Below are 18,530 nucleotides of genomic sequence, written 5' to 3'. Positions count from 1 at the left end.
GGCAGAATGCCAAGGCCTGATCCGCAGGGCTCTCAGTTTGAGCCTGGCTTCACCTAACAATAGCAAGAGATTCCCCATCTCCTCTGGACTCGCTGTTTGAAAGATACATGACACACCATTTGAATCCTTTTTATTACGTAGGAAATCAGAGCTTATTGACCAGTATCAGAAATACAATATATCTACCCCTTGGATTTTATATTCATAGTTATTGTCAAGGAAGGCAATGGAACTATAATGTCTATTGCTCAGCTGTCTGCCACTGGAACCCTCAAATAAGTTGATAAAAGGCTCTGCCTTTTGATTAATGGCATTATGTTAAAATAAGTCTGTCTCAGATCAAATCTCTGAAACCAGGCAAGAGGCTAGTGCGATACACAATCAAGCCTTGAAGGCACAGGCCATAGTGGTGCAACAAGAAGTAGCTCAGCACCACCAGCTTCCTTCTGGCCATTGGCTAACCTGGTTTGGATGTCACAAAAGGCCAGAGATGAGGATGTGGAGACTGGGAAAAGGCTGAAAAGCAAAGGGCTCTGATGATATTACATTATATTATATTAGGTTAACATTCATTAGCGCAAGGCTGAGTATTCACCATAAACTTCCTCAGTTATATATTTGGGAGGGGGAGGGCTAAAGAAAACATCATTGTTATTCAGTGGGAAGACAAAATCTGTACATTTTCCAGGGCAGGAACTTTACAAGTTTGAGAGGAAGTAGCAGGAGGCTTCACATTTCTTTCAGCCACTTAACTAAAAAATGCTCTGTCTGTGTCAATGCTTCAAGTGGCAGCAGATGCCCTCTGCCTCTCAAAACAGTAAAATCCTGACCCCTCAAAAACGTATAGATTTTTCCCTCCCCCATGAAAACTGCCAAGAACGCCCCCCAGCCTCTATGAAATTTGAGGGGAGTTTAACGCCCCCCCCCCCTTGGCTGAGAGTTAAGCTTTGGCTGTTGGGGAGTAGAGAAATGTAATAAATAGATACGTAAAGAAATAGATAAAATATGTACCATTCTTCATCATATTAGATTTCAGGATGGTATACAAAGCATAAAACAAAGAATTCAATAAAGCACAGAGCAAAGATAAAAGCAACAGATAAAGCCTCAAACCAAACTAATAACATCTGTAAAACTCACTCCTGGCTGAAGTTCATATGGCTCCATCATTATCATTTAAAAAACCAAAAATGTCTTTATTTCAATCTGTATTTTATAAACTCCTGTCCTAAGGATTTTTACTACTGTTCATTTTAAGAGCTGTATGTATTTATACTTTTAGGAAAGGCAGTTTTTGCATATTTGCATTACTCCTGTTGTTGTTGTGTTTTAGTTACCATTTGTATAGTGCCTTTTGGGGGATTTTAAGTCCTGAAACACAGTTTAGAAATCTGTTAATTAATAAATTAAAATAAAATAAATTATATTTATTTTAAAATGGGTATTTAAACCAGTGTTTAAACCTGGCACCTAAAGAATAGCACTGTTGGCACCAAAGGAGAGCATTCTATTGTTGGGCCTCTGGAATTGGGCTCAGAAGTGGACAGGTAACCAGTGTTGCTATTTTGGAACTGTATATTACAAATAAGATGATACATACAAGTCAGAATTCTGGCCATGGTATTTTATCATGTACCATAGATGTTAATGACAAAAGATGATCTGATGAACAGGTGGAGGAACAGGTGGAGGAACAAGGAGTTTGGTTACATTTTAACAGAGCCTCCACACATCATGTGTATGCTATTGTTGAAATGGTGTGTGTGTGTATCTGTGACACACACATGGTAACACTTTTAAGTGCAGCATCAGTTTAGTACATCACATTTGGTACATCACCTTTCCACTGTGTACAAAGCAAAGCTTTTGCTGCTAGATGGTTCATGACAAATACTTTAACTGTGCTGACAGGGAAAAAAAATTAAATGAAATAGAATTTTCGTTAAAGGATAGCATTTTTCCAGCAATTTTAACAAAATGCTTTCATCTGCAGTAACCATGGCAACAGATCAGAGAAGCTCTCTCAAAGTGCCTCTCTGAATGTAATTATGAAAAAAAAGGGGAGAGAGAGAAGGGAAGCGGGGAGTTTGGAATGGGGACAGCAGCTGAAAAACCCTCAAGGGCTTGTGCAGAGGTAGGTTGTGACAGATTCAGCAGAACTGCCTTGGATTCATTTTCTTCCAAGTGAGGTGCTGAACCTCTTGCCTCTTAATTATATTCCCTGATCCCAGCAGTCTGGCCAGTGTACATCTCTGCCATCATTGCAGCAGCACATTGTGCTCCAGCAGAGCTGTTCCAAGTGTTGTGGGGATTGTCACGTGCTAGTTCCCAAAGCAATGAGGAGAAATCCTAGGTAGTCCACTGTGACCAGTTGGTTTGTAGAGCACTTTGCCAATACAGTCGCTCTCATCCATTCCAGCTTAGACTCCACATTGAGAGAAGAATCTCTTGGCTGTGGCTGAGGCATCTGCTTGTCCTATTTTGATGGATACGTTTCAATTTCTTCAGGCTGAGGATGTGGGCAAGTTGCTTGGAAGATTGAGGCCGACCAATTGCTCATTAGATCCATGCCCGTGCTGCCTGATCTATGGTGCCAGAGGGGAACCAGCTACGTAGGTAGTTAAGATTGTAAATAGTTCCTTGGAAGAGGGTTGTTCCTGTGTTATTAAAGGAAGCAGTGATGAGACTCTTGAGAAAAAAAATGACTTGACCCTGCTATCTTGGATAATTATCCACCTGGCTCCAATGTACCTTTTGTGAGTAAGGTATTAGAGTTCATCTCCAGGCTTTCTTAAAATAAACTGATTATTTAGATCCTTTCTACTCTGGGTTCTGTGGTGTGGTGTGGTGTTGTGTTCTGTGTTGTGATGGCTCCAGTCCTATATGGTTCCCCAGACGAGGGTGCTGGGGGGTTGCTGCTTGGCCATTTGACTGTGGGATTCCTCAAGGCTTGATCTTGTCCTGCATGCTATTAAACATGAAGCTGATGGGAGAATTCATCTGGTGTTTTGGGACTGGGGGTCATCAATATGCTGATGACTCCAGACTCTATTTCTCCTTTTCCACTGGTGTCAAGGAAGCTGTGGAGATCCTTAATGATACTTTGGGCAATAGTGGATTGGATGTGCACTAAGAAGCTGAGGTTTAATCCATTCAAGACAGATATACTGATGATCAATAGACAACTTGATCCAGGATTGGGAGTACAGTCTGTGCTGGAAGGGGTTGCACTCCCTCTGAAGACTGGGGATGCTCCTGGGCCCAGCGGTGCACCTGGATGCCCATGTGGCCACTGTGGCTAGGAGTGCCTTTGCCCAGTTTCATCTGAAGCACCAGCTGCACCCTTTCCTGGGCAAGATGGACCTAGCCACAGTTACACATGCCTTTGTCATAACCAGATTAGATTACTCAGTGCACTGTATGTGGAGCTGCCCTTGAAGAGTGTTCAGAAATTGCAGCTGGCACAAAATCTGGCAGACAGAATACTTACCAGTGCTCAGTTTTCAGATCATATTACACTATATAGCCCTAACAGCTTGGGACCAGAATATCTAATGGACTGCCTCCTCCCACATGAATCTACCTATTAATTCAAGTCAAATTTGGAGGTCTTACTCCATGCCCTACCACTGAGAGGTGTGGCTGGCATGAACATGAGATAGGGCCTTCTCAGTGGAAGTGCCCTGGCTGTGGAACTCTCTACAAAGAAAGATTAGACTGGTTCCTTCTTTTATGCTTTTTCGGTGGCAGTCAAAACATTTTTATTTTACTAGGCATTTAAAGTATTTTAAAGTATTCTGGATTTTTAAATGCTTTTGAAGTTTAGTATACCAAGTTTTTTATTGGTAACTTGGGGGCTTTTCACAGTGAAAATGTTTCTATAAATAAAGTTTGATGGATATGCGTTCCTCAAGGAACTAAATAGGCATGCCAGTTTGCTTTTAGATGATACGTTATTTCAGGAATGTGTCTGTCTGTCTGTCTGATTTATGAAATCATGCCCTCTGCCTAGTAGGTGGTTGGGGAAATGTACAATAAAAACATTAAAAACTTGACATAAAACCCAAGGAATAAGGGAAGAAAGCCATATTGGAGGTGTCATGCAGCTTCTTAAAGGAAATGTTATATGCAGCCAGTAAAGGAGTGGCAATATATTTAAAACAGATCGAGGAATTTTGGATGATGAAATAGGCTAGAAGATGGCTGGAATGACTCATCATGAGGGTGACCAAACATGCATGAGAGCACGTAACTGTGCCTGCTGCATGGCAGTGAAGAAGGCTTGCTTTGCCACTTCCAGTGTGTGTCCTAAAATAACCATCCAGCTGAGTTCTTCCAAGTGGTTCAGGGGTTGGTTTCATCTACACTAGTGAATTCAGTGCTGGAGCCCTTGGAGGCCCACTGTGATGAGTTCGCCAAACATTTAGAGGATAAAATCTCTCACCTTCATGCCAACATGAATGCCACAGTAGATGCAGTGTCTGTTGGGTGTCCAGTGCATTGTCTAGTCCTGTATTTTGGGACCAGTTTCAGCTCTTGAAGCCTGAGGAGGTGGACAAGACACTTGCATTGGTGTGAGCCACCACATGCTCTCTTGACCTTTGCCCATCATGGCTTCTTCAAGCTAGCTACTAAAAAGCCAGTGTGGTGTAGTGGCTAGAAGAGTGTTGGACTGGGACTCAGGAGATCTGGGTTCTAGTCCCCACTTGGCCATGAAGCTCACTGGGTGACTTTGGGCCAGTCACTGACTCTCAGCCTAACCTATCTCACAGGATTGTTGTGAGGATAAAATGGAGTGGAGGAGGAGGAATAGGTAAGCTGCCTTGGGTTCTTTGCAAGATGAAAAAAGGTGGAATATAAATGTAACAAATAAAATAAAATCAATATGGGGGACTGACTGGCTGGACTGGGGAGTGGTGAATACATCATTGCATGATGGTGTGGTTCCCACTGCCTTGAAGGTGGTGGTGGTGTGACCACTCCTGAAAAAAACCCCTCCTGAAAAAAAACCCTGGATCTCCCTTGATCCAGAGATTTATACTAACTAGTGGCTGGTCACCAATATCCCCTTTTTAGGTAACATGCTTGAGAGAGTGGTGGTATCTCAACTGCAGATGCTCTTGGATGAAACTGATTTTCTTGATCCATTCCAGGCAGGGTTCAGGCTTGGTTTCAGGATGGAATTGGCCTTAGTTGCCCTGATGGATTACCTTCTTCAGGAGAGGGACTGTGGGAATGTGACCCTGTTAATTCTGAATCTTTCAGTGGCTTTGATACTGCTGACCATAGTATCCTCCTGGGCCAGCTCCATGAATTGGGAGTTGGAGGTACTGTTCTGTGGTGGTTCGACTCTTCCTTATGGGGTTGATTCTAGAGAATAACATTGGGTGACTATGCCTTGGCCCCCTGGCAGTTGAACTGGAGTGCCACTGGAGTGGGTGTTTCCAGGGCACTCTTCTGTCCCCAGTGCTGTTTAGCATTTATATGAAACTAGGGCTGGCCCTATCATGAAGCAGAGTGAGGTAGTTGCTGCAGACAGCAGATTTTGAGTGTCATAAAAAGGCAGCACATTTTTTTATCATTTAGTTTGTTGTTATTGTATTTCTACCACCAGGCATGGGGAGAGGTGACTGTGGGATTTTCTGCCTCACGTACCAAAATAACTTGGCTGGCTTTGGATACTATGCACCTTGACTTGGGTGTGCGGGGTGTGTGTGTGTGTGTGTGTGTGTGCACTCGCATGCCATTTGTTGCTCTGCTTCTGGCAGCAAAATGGCCAGCCCTGTATGAAGACATTGGGAGCAGTTATTAGGAGATTTGGGGCAAGGTGCCATCAGTAAGCTGAAGACACTCTCAGCTCTATTTCTCTATAACATCTGAATTGGGAGAGGCAGTGCACACAAACACACAATCCCAACACATGTGCACATGCATGCACGCACACACACACACTTCATGTTTTTCTTACCTGAAAATTAGTCAGTCATGGTTTCACCAAATATGAGCCATGACAAGCTGCAATCCTTACCTTCCATCTCCTCTACTCCATTATGTGTTTACCCAGAACCCATCACCCAGGTGGGATCCCCAACTCCATGTGGATGGGAAGGCACCAAATGCATTTGGAGGGGGGATAAATTTTTTTAGTTGGCATTTAACATAACTAGTATTGTACCATTGAATCAATACACGAACCAAAACTCAGTTATCCTTCAAAATTTGCAGTCCTCTGAATTTTGCAGTGTTCTCTGATCAAAAGAAATACATACAAAAGTGTGTGTATTAGGGGAACATGTACACAAAAATGTGTGAATTAGTGAAAATAGTGTTAAAATGCATTATATTAGTGAAAATTGCATGCAAAATGAATATATTAGGAGAAATGCACACAAAAATGTGTACGAAATTTCATGTGAACTTTAAAAAGAGATCTCAAAGGTTGGGATGAATTGAACTATAGATTGGAAAACATTAGAAAGTGAGAGAAAACAAAATAGAGAGATCTGTCAATCCCTAAACATGCAGGAAATGAAATGGAAGGAGACTTCAAAGGTGTACAGAAGACATTTTTTATTTCTTCTTGAAGAGTTGCCCCGCTGGAAGAGTTCTAACGCTCAAAATGCATTTGGCAATAAACAATCTTCTGTCCATTTTTGAGGTCTCCTCCTCCTCCTCCCCCCTGTTAAAAAAGGCCTCAGTCTAACTGTGTGAATCCCTTCAGAAGCCTTTTTATTTTCAGTTCCAGTTTCTTCTGCCCAAAGTATTTCTTAGCAGAAATCCTTCAGTCACTATTAAACCATCATTTTTTTTATTGTTTACAGTAATACAAAGTCCCATTTTTGTTTTGCACACAGTTCATTTGAGAGGTTTGTAGTTTTACAGTTCTGTACACATACAGTCATTTTCATGCAAGTCTTTTCACTCCAGGTCACACACTGCACAATTGGACGGATAGTTTTAAAACTTCAAAAATTACTGAATCATTCTCAGATAAGCACATATCATGGTATCAGGCAAAGGGATATCTCAGGATTTGGTGAAATTATGAGAGATGAATTGGCCCAGGTGTGTTAAAATATTATGCAAATGTAAATGGTTTGGAGCATATAGATTAAAATATTGCCAAAATGTAAATTTTGCAATAATGTGTAATCCTCGTGGATGTAGTCATGACAACCATGAAAACTGTCTTGTCCAGGATCTGTTGAAAGCGTGATGGATTTCATAATACCAGAATTTGGAATTGGAATTGCCAGAAACTGCAATATTTGGTCTCAGTTTTAGCTTTGAGAATTTTGATGGCAAGTTTGCACTAGCCTGAGCTCTGTTCTCTGGCTTAGGAAACAGTAGCACTGCTCAGACTGAATCACTATTGTGCTTGTTTAATAGAGCTTGTCCCATTATGCTGTTTGCTTTACCTGCAGTTTGGCCACACTGTGGACTCATTTTATTGGTCATTCTTTGTAGCCCAGAGATGTGGCACAATGGCCTGCTCAGAGTTCATGTTATATATGTGTGCCTGTGACTAATCTTTCCAACATGATCCACACTGTATTTGTTCGTACTGAATTTCCATTAATTGATTCCTGCCCCATTTCCTCAGCATATAAAAACAGTATTGCACTTAATTCTTTCCCTGCAAAGCGCTTGCAGTCACTCCCAGAATGGTGCTGCCTACAGATTTGATATATGTACTCTGAACTCTGGTGTCCATGTTGCTAATAAATAATAACTGCATAGAGAGTAGACACAGAAGGAGACCCTGATAGGACCTCACTAAATACCCATCTTTTCAGCCTGACATATTGAACCATTAATAACTGTTCTCTGCTTCTGGCATTTTCTGCTAGTCTGTGTCTGTTTTTACAGCATGTAGGCTTTTCTAATCCTAACGATATGTTCCATGGAGTTTTTTTTTTTAATGTACTGTGTCACTTCTGTTTTATTTGTCCAAGATGAAATGATTTGTGCAGATTGGATTTGGCTTTCAGTGGAATGTGGTTGTGTAGGAGACTTCCAGCAGTATACGCTTGCAGTTTGAATTCTCATCACAGCTTAGAGTGTAGTGTTAACAACACAGATTGGCTGAGGACGAGTTGATATAGCAATGTAAACAGACCAGATTTCTTCTGTTCACATGATGTCAAAATTGAGATGGGGGCAGTGCTTGGAAACACCAGAAATGAAAGACTCCAGTTATTATTCTACTAGAAGGTTTTGAGTGGGCAGAGAGTGTTAAATTTGCCCACTGTGAATTGCCTTTGTCAGATCTTTCATTTTCTGTATTTGATTTGCTCTTCAAAGTCTTATAGTACATGTCCCTCAACCTAGGATTCTGAGGTGAGGGGTAGTGCAGCACAAATGACAAAACAATGACCCAGACACAATTTATTGTGAAATCAAGGATACAATACTGGTTACTGATATTTGTTTTCCATGTCAAACAGTGGACATTTATAAAAACTAGAATATAAGAGGGTATTTGGGGTGCTTCCAGATGGGTGGCTCCTAGCTGTACCAATCACAAAACATTGTGCAGCTCTTCCATCTTTCCATCCTTAATAAATTTTCTGTGGAAAGAAAAAAAGATGGAAGAAGCAGCTGGAAAACATGGGAGGATTACAAAGACAGGATGTTATTGTTTATACCCCTATAAAATTCTGTGAATGAGGCAGGGTGATTGCAACATTTGGGGTTCTAGCTTAGAAAAAAGGTGAAAAAGGGGGACATGACAGAGGTGTATAAAATTATGCCTGGTGCGAAGGGAGTGGATAGGGAGTAGTTTCTCTCCCACTCTCGTAATACTAGAACTTGGGGTCATCCAATAAAAATGAATGGTGGGAGGTTCAGGACAAATAAAAGGAAGTACTTCTTAATATAGCACATAGCTACAGTATGGAATTTGCTGCCACAAGATGTAGTGACGGCCACCAACTGGGACAGATTTAAAAGGGGATTAGACCAATTCACGAAGGATAAAGCTATCACTGACTACTAGTTATGATGGCTATATATTAGGGCTGTGCACCACCTTGTTACAAAGCCTGAATAACAAGGCAAAGCCTCCTCATGATAGGAAGAGGCTTAGAGCAGAACCAAGGCACCCTGAGGTGAAGTGCCTCCTCCATGAAGCGCCTCCTCTGCCTCGTATATTCAGACCTCTTCTGAGCAGTCCAGACGAGCTGTTTGTATCCAAAATGTATCAGGTTCTGTAAGCTCATGCAGAGGGGCAAGAGGAGGAGGGAGGGGGAAGGCAAGTGGATGCAGGGGGAGGTGCGGGGGCAGGAAGACGAGCGAGGGAGGAGGAGGGAGTGTGCTTTCATGAATGGGAACTCTCAGGCTGTACCTACACCAGCAGTCTCCAATCGGAGAGAGTGGTGGAGGAGGGGGGTAATTCAGTGAAAGGCTGTGGGTTTGTGTGTGCAAGCTGTTTCTTTCGGAGAGGGCTGGTGTGTGGTTAGATCTGGTGTGTGTGTGTGTGTGTGTGTGTGTGTGCGCGCGTGCGCACAGTCATTGCAATTCTCTCTAAGATTCCTTCGTTAGTTCTCCATTGCTATAAGACTTTCCTAGATTTTTAAAAGCAAGCAACTAGCTTGCTGTAGGATGATTCCTTCGCTCCTTGTGTGAGCAGTCCTTCTGGGACTGTTTGTTTTTTGGGGACCCATTAAAGCTTTCTTCCTTTGAGTCATTCATTCCGTGTATTCATGCCACTCTGTCTTTTCAAGATTTTTTCAAAGAAATATAGCTTTTCTTCACTACGTTGCTACGCTCCCCCCCGCACCTTTCCATTGCACATTGGTCAAGTCGCTCATTTGGGGACTCTGGAAAAGGCTCTGTTTGTTTTTAAGTTCAGCCGTCACTACTGCTCGCTGTAGTCCTTGTCGTTTTTTCATTCAACTCTGTCTTGTCTTGATTTTTAAGAACCCAGTCTTATTTTGATTTTTAAAAACAAACAATGACTTCTGGACATGTTTCTCTCCCCCCCCCCCCACACACACTTTTTAATTAATATTCAACCATTTAGTTTCTTTCTTTCTTAATTCTTAAATAAAGGCATATTATAACAGCCTAAGTGTTTAGTGTTTGGCTCCCCCCCCCCATTCTGAAGTGAACCGTCTGTTTCTTTTCTGTCTCGATCCTCCCAAAACAGAAATTAAAGAAGGGTTTTTTTTTTCCTATTCTTTGCTTGCTCTTGGCTGTTATCTTATCACCTTTGCCATTCTCCTGTATTTCTTGAACTTTACTTTTGTGAACCGCCCAGAGAGCTTCGGCTATTGGTTGGTATAGAAACAAACAAACAAACAAATAAATAAACAAACAAACCTGCCTCCCCTAAAAGAAAACTAAATATAAAACAATACATAAAAACCCTTTTATTTGCTTAGGTAGTTCTGCTTTTCCTTTGGTTATCTGTGTGTGTGTGTGTGTGTGTGTGTGTGTGTATACGTCCTTTTGCTGCTTTGTTTGACAAAGTAATACATTCACATCACAAGAAAGTGGTGAAAGCACTACAGACATAGTATTTATTAGGGATGTATGAAAGTCACTTACCTTTCGCGGATTCTGTTTATGGTTGCGGGGAAGGCGTTCCATCCCTCCCCCTGGAATCCTTGCCGGAGGGGGAGGCGCTCCCCCCCCCCGGAATCCTAGCCGGCCGGCTGTGCTCTGCAGAGATTCTGCGGAGCCGCCGGCCGGCTCCGCTGGCAGCTGGACATCCAGCCGCTGGCTAGCAGGGATGCAAATGGCGGCGGCCGTAGCCACCGCCGTTTGCGTCCCTGCAGTCAGCCGTGATAGGCTACGTAAATGTTTTTCTACATAAGTGATAGGCTACATAAATGTTTTTCTATGTGATAGGCTACGTAAATGTAAATGCAGTCAGCCGTGATAGGCTACGTAAAAAGCTGGACGCTACGCTATTTGTGTTCCCCTTATTTTCGCCGTCTTAGTCTACGTAAATGTTTATGTAGACTAAGACGTGCCAAAATAAGGAACGCAAATGGCAGCAGCCATGGCCGCTGCCATTTGCGTACGTGCGTTTTTTTTGTTTTTTTTAAAAGTCAGACATGATAGGCTATGTAAAGATTTACGTAGCCTATCATGTTTTTTTTAAAAAACCTAGCCGTGATAGGCTACGTAAATCTTTACGTAGCCTATCACGTCTTTTTTTTTAAAACTGGAAATGGCGGCGGTGGCAGCCGGTCGGAAGACCGGCCGCTGCAGCCGCCGCCGCTGAACCGCTGCTGGAGCTGGAGCTGGAGCTGCCGCTGCCGCCAGGAAGATCCGCCCCAGGTAAGTCTCGTCCCGAGGGGGGGAGGCCGTTCCGCCACTGATTTCAGGGGGCCGAATGCGCTGGCATTCGGCCTCCCCGAGATCCATGGCGGAATTTTCATACATCTCTAGTATTTATATTAATTAACTTCTTATTCCCATAACACTTCATTGTGTGGCAAAATAAGCCAGCCCGATATGAGGCACCTTCGGGGTGTTGGCAGGGGCAGAGGTGGGTGATGAGTGATGCGCTGTTACTCCCTTCCCCCCCCCACCGGCCTGTTGGGACTTTTCTTTCTGTATCTGTCTTTCATTTGCTGTTGCTGTTAGCCCAGGGCAGAAGAGCCACAGTCTCCCCCCTTGGTGGGCTTGACTTGGTTTGTTTCTGTCTTTCTGGCTCTTCCCTAGAAAATATGTCCTGGGGTTTTCTGGTTTGCGGCCCCAGGCCGCTCTTCCCAACACAATATGCCCTAGTGGGCAAGGCATTGCACTTTGGTCCATTCACTCCTCCTTCTTTCTTTCTTTCTTTCTTTCTTTCTTTCTTTCTTTCTTTCTTTTTTAGATCCTTCATTTAGAAAACCTGTGTAACTAGTCCCAAGGTCCATGGCCGTTCCCCAGGTAGCTCTTCCCTATAGAGGTGCTTGTTGGCATGTAGTAGCTGTAGAACTACCACAGGTCCTGCCTGGCAGAGTTGGTCTGTCTTCCTGCCTCTGTCAGAAGACCACTGAGAGCCTGAGGTCATAGGAGATCACCAACTGCATAAACTGGAAAATTATGTGCACTTGCTACACTATCAGTTGTAGGGATGTTAGAGAATTCCACCACAGATCCCAGGGAGGCCGAATTCCAGTGAATTCAGCCCCCCAGAATCTGTGGCAGAACGGAGCAACCCGCCCCACCACCCTGCGAAAGCCCCGCGAAACGGTGCTGCAGCTCCGGCGGCGGCTCCGGCGGCGGTGGCAGCTCCAGCTGCTGCTGGGCTGTGGCCGCAAATGGTGGCCGCTATGCTGGCCACCATTTGCGTGTCTGGCAAGCCGTGATAGGCTATGTAAGTATCTACGTAGCCTATCACGGCTCAGGGCAGGGACGCAAATGGCGTAGCCACCGCCATTTGTGTCCGTGTCTTTAGCCGTGATAGTAAATATATACGTAGCCTATCACAGCAAAAGACAGGGGCGCAAATGGCATAGCTATGGCAGCCACCATTTGCATTCTTCCCTATTGCCGTGATAGGCTATGTGTATATTTATGTAGCCTATTATGGCAAAAGATGGGCGCAAATGGCGGTGGCTACGGCAGCTGCCATTTGCGTCCCTGTGCAGTCCAGCGGCCGGATGTCTGGCTGTGGGAGGCCCCGGCTGTCGGCTCCATGGAGTCGCTGCAGAGCAGAGCTGGCCAGAGAGGATTCCGGGGGAGGGACGGAGCACCTCCCCCCCCACTGTGGATTGCCCGGCATGGAGCCAGGTAGGTGTTTCATACATCCCTAATCAGTTGCCTCAGTTCCCTAGAATCAGGTTTTTAATTAAAACCTGTTTGAATTTTGGCAGGAGTGATGTGGCCAACCCCCGCTACCCAAACATTAAAATATAACATACATTCAAAATACTCATTTAGTGTGTGCTAGAAATAAACAAAAGCAGATTTAAAAAAGGACCTCTTCCAGCCTCCCTTCCAGGTAATGTATGTATTCAGCCATAGAGAGGCTGAGCCAGTGATTCTTCTGAATAAGGGATGTTTTGCATTTCAAAAAAACCTGCAGCAGAAATTAGGGATAGTGACCTCCACTTCAACAAACTATCCCTTCTAAGTTTGGTCAGAGTTTCTGGGAACATCAAATTTCACCTGGGCCTAGCACACAAGGCAGTGGGCCAAACTGCCTGGACTTTGGTGAGTGGGATGCCCTCGAGGGGGGCTGGGAGAGCCCAAGGTTTCATGCACATCTGTGGACACAGGGGAAAGTTATAACTGTTTGCTTTGAGAGTTTTTGTGGAAAACATCAGGTTTTAACTCTGCCTAGCACAAAAGCCACTGGGCCAAAGTGTCTGAAATTTATAGGTGGAGTCCCCTCCAGGGGGGGCTGAGATGTCTCCAAATTTCATGTCTGTATCATAAAAACTGAAAAAGTCATGACTGTTCATGTTTTCCCATGCAAGTCAATGGGAAAATGCCCCAAACAGGCAATCCGGATATCTGAATCTCACTTTGGATTCAGATCCGAGTCGAAGTGGATGGGGTCCAAATGAGTCCGAGCCAGAGTGGGGTCACTAAGGAGTATCCGAAGCAACATCTGAAGTGGAGCAGAGGGTCCATGCACAGCCCTACTATATATTACCTCCAGTTGCTAGGGTACATAAGCAGGAGGATGCTGTTGTACACATGTCCTGTTTGTGAGCTGCGTGTAGGCATATCTGCTTTGCCACTGTCAGAGCAGAATGCTGAATTAGTTAGGCCTTTGGTCTTATCCAGCCTTGCTCTTCTTAACATTCTTGTGTTCACAGTAAAAGCCATGTCTGAAAGCGCCCATCGATTTTGGTAAAATATGTTGAGTGATTCCGGGTGTTGCAATAATCTCTTTGTGTAGTGTTTGCATAACAAAGTCTTCATGTGATCAAGGCTGGGCCTGCACAAGATATTGCGCTGCCTGAGAAGTGGCCTCCCCCCCCATTAGTTTACAATAGTTTTTGCTGCTGCATTAGTGGTGTCAGTGCAGGTGCTCCCATAATTTCCTAGGCCATGTCACCCCTCAGTGCTGCACTCTTTAGGGTGAGGCACTGTGGGTGAGATGGCCCTAGATAGCACCTGTACCACTTTGCTTCAATGGCAGCAAATACTGTTCCAAGTTCGTTGAAAGTATTTTAAAGTTGAACACATTTTAAACAGTACTTGCCCCTGTCACGACAAAGCTGTAGCAGTGCAGGTGCTCTCGGGGGCCACTTGGCCCACAGCACATTGCTCCGAGGATGGACACCTTCTTCAGTGTGAAGTATGGGCCCATGCTTGAGAGAGCCCCGTAGAAGTCTCTCTGGCTGCTTTCCTGCAACAAGAACAGCATTGGTGATGCTCTAAGCCTTGCTGGTAAGCTGGCTGGCTGGCAGGTGTGTGGGTGGCAGCAGGAGTAGCTGCTAGGGGGTGTCGTGGTAATGGCAGCAGTGAGCAGCCCTGTGGGTGGCAGATAGAGAACACGATTCCCTGTCCCTCCTGATCTGCTGCCTGAGCCACGTGACTCACCATGGTTGATTGTAGGGCTGACTCTGGGTCAAGAGTTAGAAAGCACAGAGTCCATGTCTCCCCCCACCCCCGAAATCTTCTTTGTAGCATCCATCTCATTTTCCCCACCGGCAGCCATTCTGCAGTTCTGTCTTCTCGCCTCCTCCTTTGTCTCACTCTTACTAGTTGTCCCAGTAGTAGAGTTTGCTGCCATTTGCCTTCTCACATTTTGAAGCATACAGTACTCATCCTTCTTTGAGCCTAGACATAGCTGGGAGCAGAGCTGGGGAAAGGGCAAAAGGGCAGCTTTTGGACTCCCAAGTGTAAACTCTTATTTCCTTCCATATTCCTCCCTTCAGAAAGGGTATTATGGCCATTTTAACTGTATTTTGTTTCCAGTTAAGAATGTAAGAACAGCTATGCTGGATCAGACCATGGGTCCATCTAGTCCAGCATTCTGTTCACACAGAGGCTAACCAGCTGTTGACTGGGAACCCACAAGCAGGGCATGAGTGCAACAGCACCCTCCCATCCATGTTCCCCAGCAACTGGGGTACATAGGCTCACTGCCTCTGGTTATGGAGGTAGCACATAGCCATCAGGACTAGTAGTCATCGATAGCCTTCTCCTCCATGAATATGTCCAACCCCCTTTTAAAGCCATCCAAATTGGTGACCATGACTACATCTTGTGGTAGCGAATTCCATAGTTTTAACTATGCGCTGTGTGAAGAAGTGCTTCCTTTTATCTGTCCTGAATCTCCCACCAATCAGCTTCATAGGATGACCCTGGGTTCTAGTATTTTGAGAGAGGGAAAAAATTTCTCCCTATCCACATTCTCCACAGTTGCTTGAATATGTGGTGCTGGTGCCGGGGTGGCTGCCGCTGATGGAGCTTAGGAGCCTCATCCTGGCCAGCCATGTGTGTGCGTGTGCACACAAACATGGTTTATATGGAGGAAATCAGAAGCATTTGGGGAATATAGAGATGTGAGTTGGGAGTATCTCTGTCAGACTGACCATTAAAAAGAACCAAGGATCTCTTAGAGTTGAGACGGTGGTGCTGTATGACTTGAGAGCCTCTAGCAACCACAGCCAAATCCAACAGCCCATAAACTTTTAGTGAACTGGTGGGGCCTATAAAGCTAAGGAGGGAAAGTGTAACAGCTTTGAAAATGTGCAAGATACCTTTCACAGAGCAGGACCAGCTGAGTGGTATAATTTGATAGAATCACAGTAGAAGGGACCAAAGGCCATTTAATTTAACCTCACGCTCATGCCCAGAATGAAGCAATCTAAATAACTTAGGCCAAAGCAAGCTGAAGGCATAGAGCAAGCGCTCAAGAGATGAAGGTGTCTGCAGGACAAATAGCTCTTGGTGATCCAAACAGGTGAGCCAAGGTAAGGAGGAAGGCAACATTCCTACTGTTCTGTCCACACACATAATCATTATCCTAAGTAAACAGGAAAAAAACAAAAACTTTCAAATGTGGCAGATTGGTATGTGCAGATACCAAATAGCTGAAGATAACTCAAACAAATTACCCAAGCCACTCTACAAAAGAAGGCAAAACTCTCCTAAGACCTTTACTAGCTAATCTGACCTGGAGGAAATTATTTTACAGTTAAGGTGATCAATGAGATTCTATGTGAGTTAAACATGTCCATCCAGTCTTCTAACTGGAACTTTTGGGAGAGGGCACAAGTGGGAGAAATGCTCAAGATTATTAGGAGAGCAGGAAAGCCTTCTTGATCCTGGTGGTCCTCAACAGGAGCACCACAGTAGAAAATCACAAGAGATATTTCTTAATTTATCCATAACTGATGGAGTTGAGTCCCTGTTTTCTAATCTTTGCAGCATCTCAGCAGAGATATACATTGTATCACAAACAGACATTTACTTGCATAACATTTTCCTGCAAATTGTGTTTTAACAGGTGTTCCTTCAGGGCCCCGCAATGTGATCTCTATTGTTAATGAGACATCGATTATACTAGAATGGCATCCGCCTCGGGAGACAGGAGGCCGTGATGATGTGACCTACAACATTGTCTGCAAGAAATGTCGGTCGGATCGACGTAGTTGCTCCCGCTGTGATGACAACGTGGAGTTTGTACCAAGGCAGCTGGGCCTTACAGAAACCCGGGTCTTCATCAGCAACTTGTGGGCCCACACACCATATACCTTTGAGATCCAGGCTGTCAACGGAGTTTCCAACAAAAGTCCATTCCCGCCACAGCATGTGTCAGTGAACATCACCACCAACCAAGCTGGTAAGTGCCACAATAATAGCTCAACAGCTGTGTGATTTTCTTCATGGTAGAAGAAAAGGAAGCTTGAGATTGCTTTAAGACAGGGGTGGGGAACTGCAGCCCTGGGGACCAAATCTGGCCCACTTGGGGTCACAGTCCAGCCCTCCGGGGTTCCCCAGATGGCCATACCCCCTGGAGAGTGGATGCAAATCCACATGAGTAGCTCCAAGTTTCTTTAAGCTGCAATAAATTAAAAAGTGACATGATCAGAAGCCCAAGAAGTGCTATTCTGCCATGCTGTGTGCTCTTTGCACTAACGAAATGTGTTCTTTAAGAGCACACTAATTTGAATGGTCTTTTAGGTTAGCTTTTTGCAACCAAGTGTGATAATCTTGCATATAAAATAAAGTCTTTTTAAAGGTACTGTTAGAATTAAATTGTCTCAGAAATATGGATAGTCATTTCCCCTAAAGGCTTAGAGTGGGAATGGAAATGTGACTGCTCTGCTCTAGGCCTTTTCATTTCTGCTGAGAATTTGGGCTCTGGACTGATGTCACTAAGGATCCATTCTAAGTGTATTCTCAGTACCATAGGATAGCTAAGCAGCATGGCCATACCTGAAAAATGTAAAAGTGGGGAGGGCTTGTGCTATGCCCCACTAGTGATTATGCAGGAGCTTTTCCATTCTGGCTCACTCACACAGCCACATTACACTCAGCTGGGGGAAGAATCCCATCTTCCCAGATAACAAAATTCTGTTGTTTGAGTGCTGGGACTATGAAATTCCCACAGCAGAAGCACTACCTTCAGGGATGACATCTGGATCTACATTACAACTGTGTAACAATGGTGTAGTTAGTGCACTAAACAACAACACCAACGAAATCATATAGAAAGGCCCATAATTTCTTTCAGAGTGTGTCTCTCTCTCACAGATTCATTTTTAATAACCAGGAGGAATCCCGAATAAATGTATTGCTGAGTGTGACCTGCCTTGGCAAAGCAAAGGAGGGGAGGTATAGGGGAGGTGGAGTGGGTAGCCAGATGGTGGCAGATCTGTGAAAAGCATGAGCACGTGTGCATGCGTTCGATATGAGAGGTGGGGAAGGCACAGCTACCAGGTGGTGACCCTGGCCTAAAGCTTAATGAAGGGAAGAATTGACAGTAGACAGCAACAATAGAGGACAATCTGTTTTGGTTTGGTTACAGAAGGGGGGAGGTAATTTCTGCTTTGTATGATACATGTAAAATGGGAAGTGTTTGCTAATTCCACACCCATGGGAGCATTTGCAACAAAAACCTGGCGTAAATATTTTAGCGTCCCATCTACAGGGAATAAGAACGCTGTCAGGTTGTCATGTTCGGTTTGTGCCTGGATGTCATTTCCATCTCTAACCAAGTACAATCCAACCTACTCCTTGTATCTTTGCTCTGTTGTCTGTCCTCCTGCCTGCTTACTCTTCTCCCTCCGTTTTGACATCTACCCACCTGCCCATCTGCTGCTCCATTCATCTGTAGCTGCCTCCCCTCAGAAAGCAAGGGGCCTCAGGGTGGCCTCAACATGAACAGGTCGAACACCCCTTTGGTCTACTGTCTGAGCTTGCATTCCCCAGAGCACTATCTAGCCCTGCTCTGCCCATCCTTCTCTTTCTGCACAGATCCTTTGCTTTGTTATCCCTTTAGGTGTTGTTCCCTCTGCTCCTTTTTGTGCCTGCCTGTCAGTCAGTCTATTCCCCATCTGTCCATCGACTCTTTTCTCCTTCCCTATTTCTGCCACAAAGCCATGATGATTATTAAGAGCTGG

General features: G+C 44.5%; 1 protein-coding gene across 1 annotated transcript in view; it reads left to right on the top strand.

Moving 5' to 3' along the window:
* The window catches only part of EPHB1 (EPH receptor B1), a 552,359-nt gene that overhangs the window by 419,419 nt on the left and 114,410 nt on the right, over positions 1–18,530 (top strand). The window contains exon 5 of the mRNA XM_084846918.1: positions 16,412–16,747. Within this exon, the coding sequence (XP_084703044.1) occupies positions 16,412–16,747 (336 nt within the window). The remainder of the gene's footprint in view (positions 1–16,411; positions 16,748–18,530) is intronic.

The sequence above is a fragment of the Heloderma suspectum genome, chromosome 3, assembly GCF_057233095.1.
Source record: "Heloderma suspectum isolate Gila_16-S chromosome 3, 16-S_ref, whole genome shotgun sequence".
NCBI classification, from domain to species: Eukaryota; Metazoa; Chordata; class Lepidosauria; order Squamata; family Helodermatidae; genus Heloderma; species Heloderma suspectum.
This window is presented reverse-complemented; position numbering and strand designations above follow the sequence as displayed.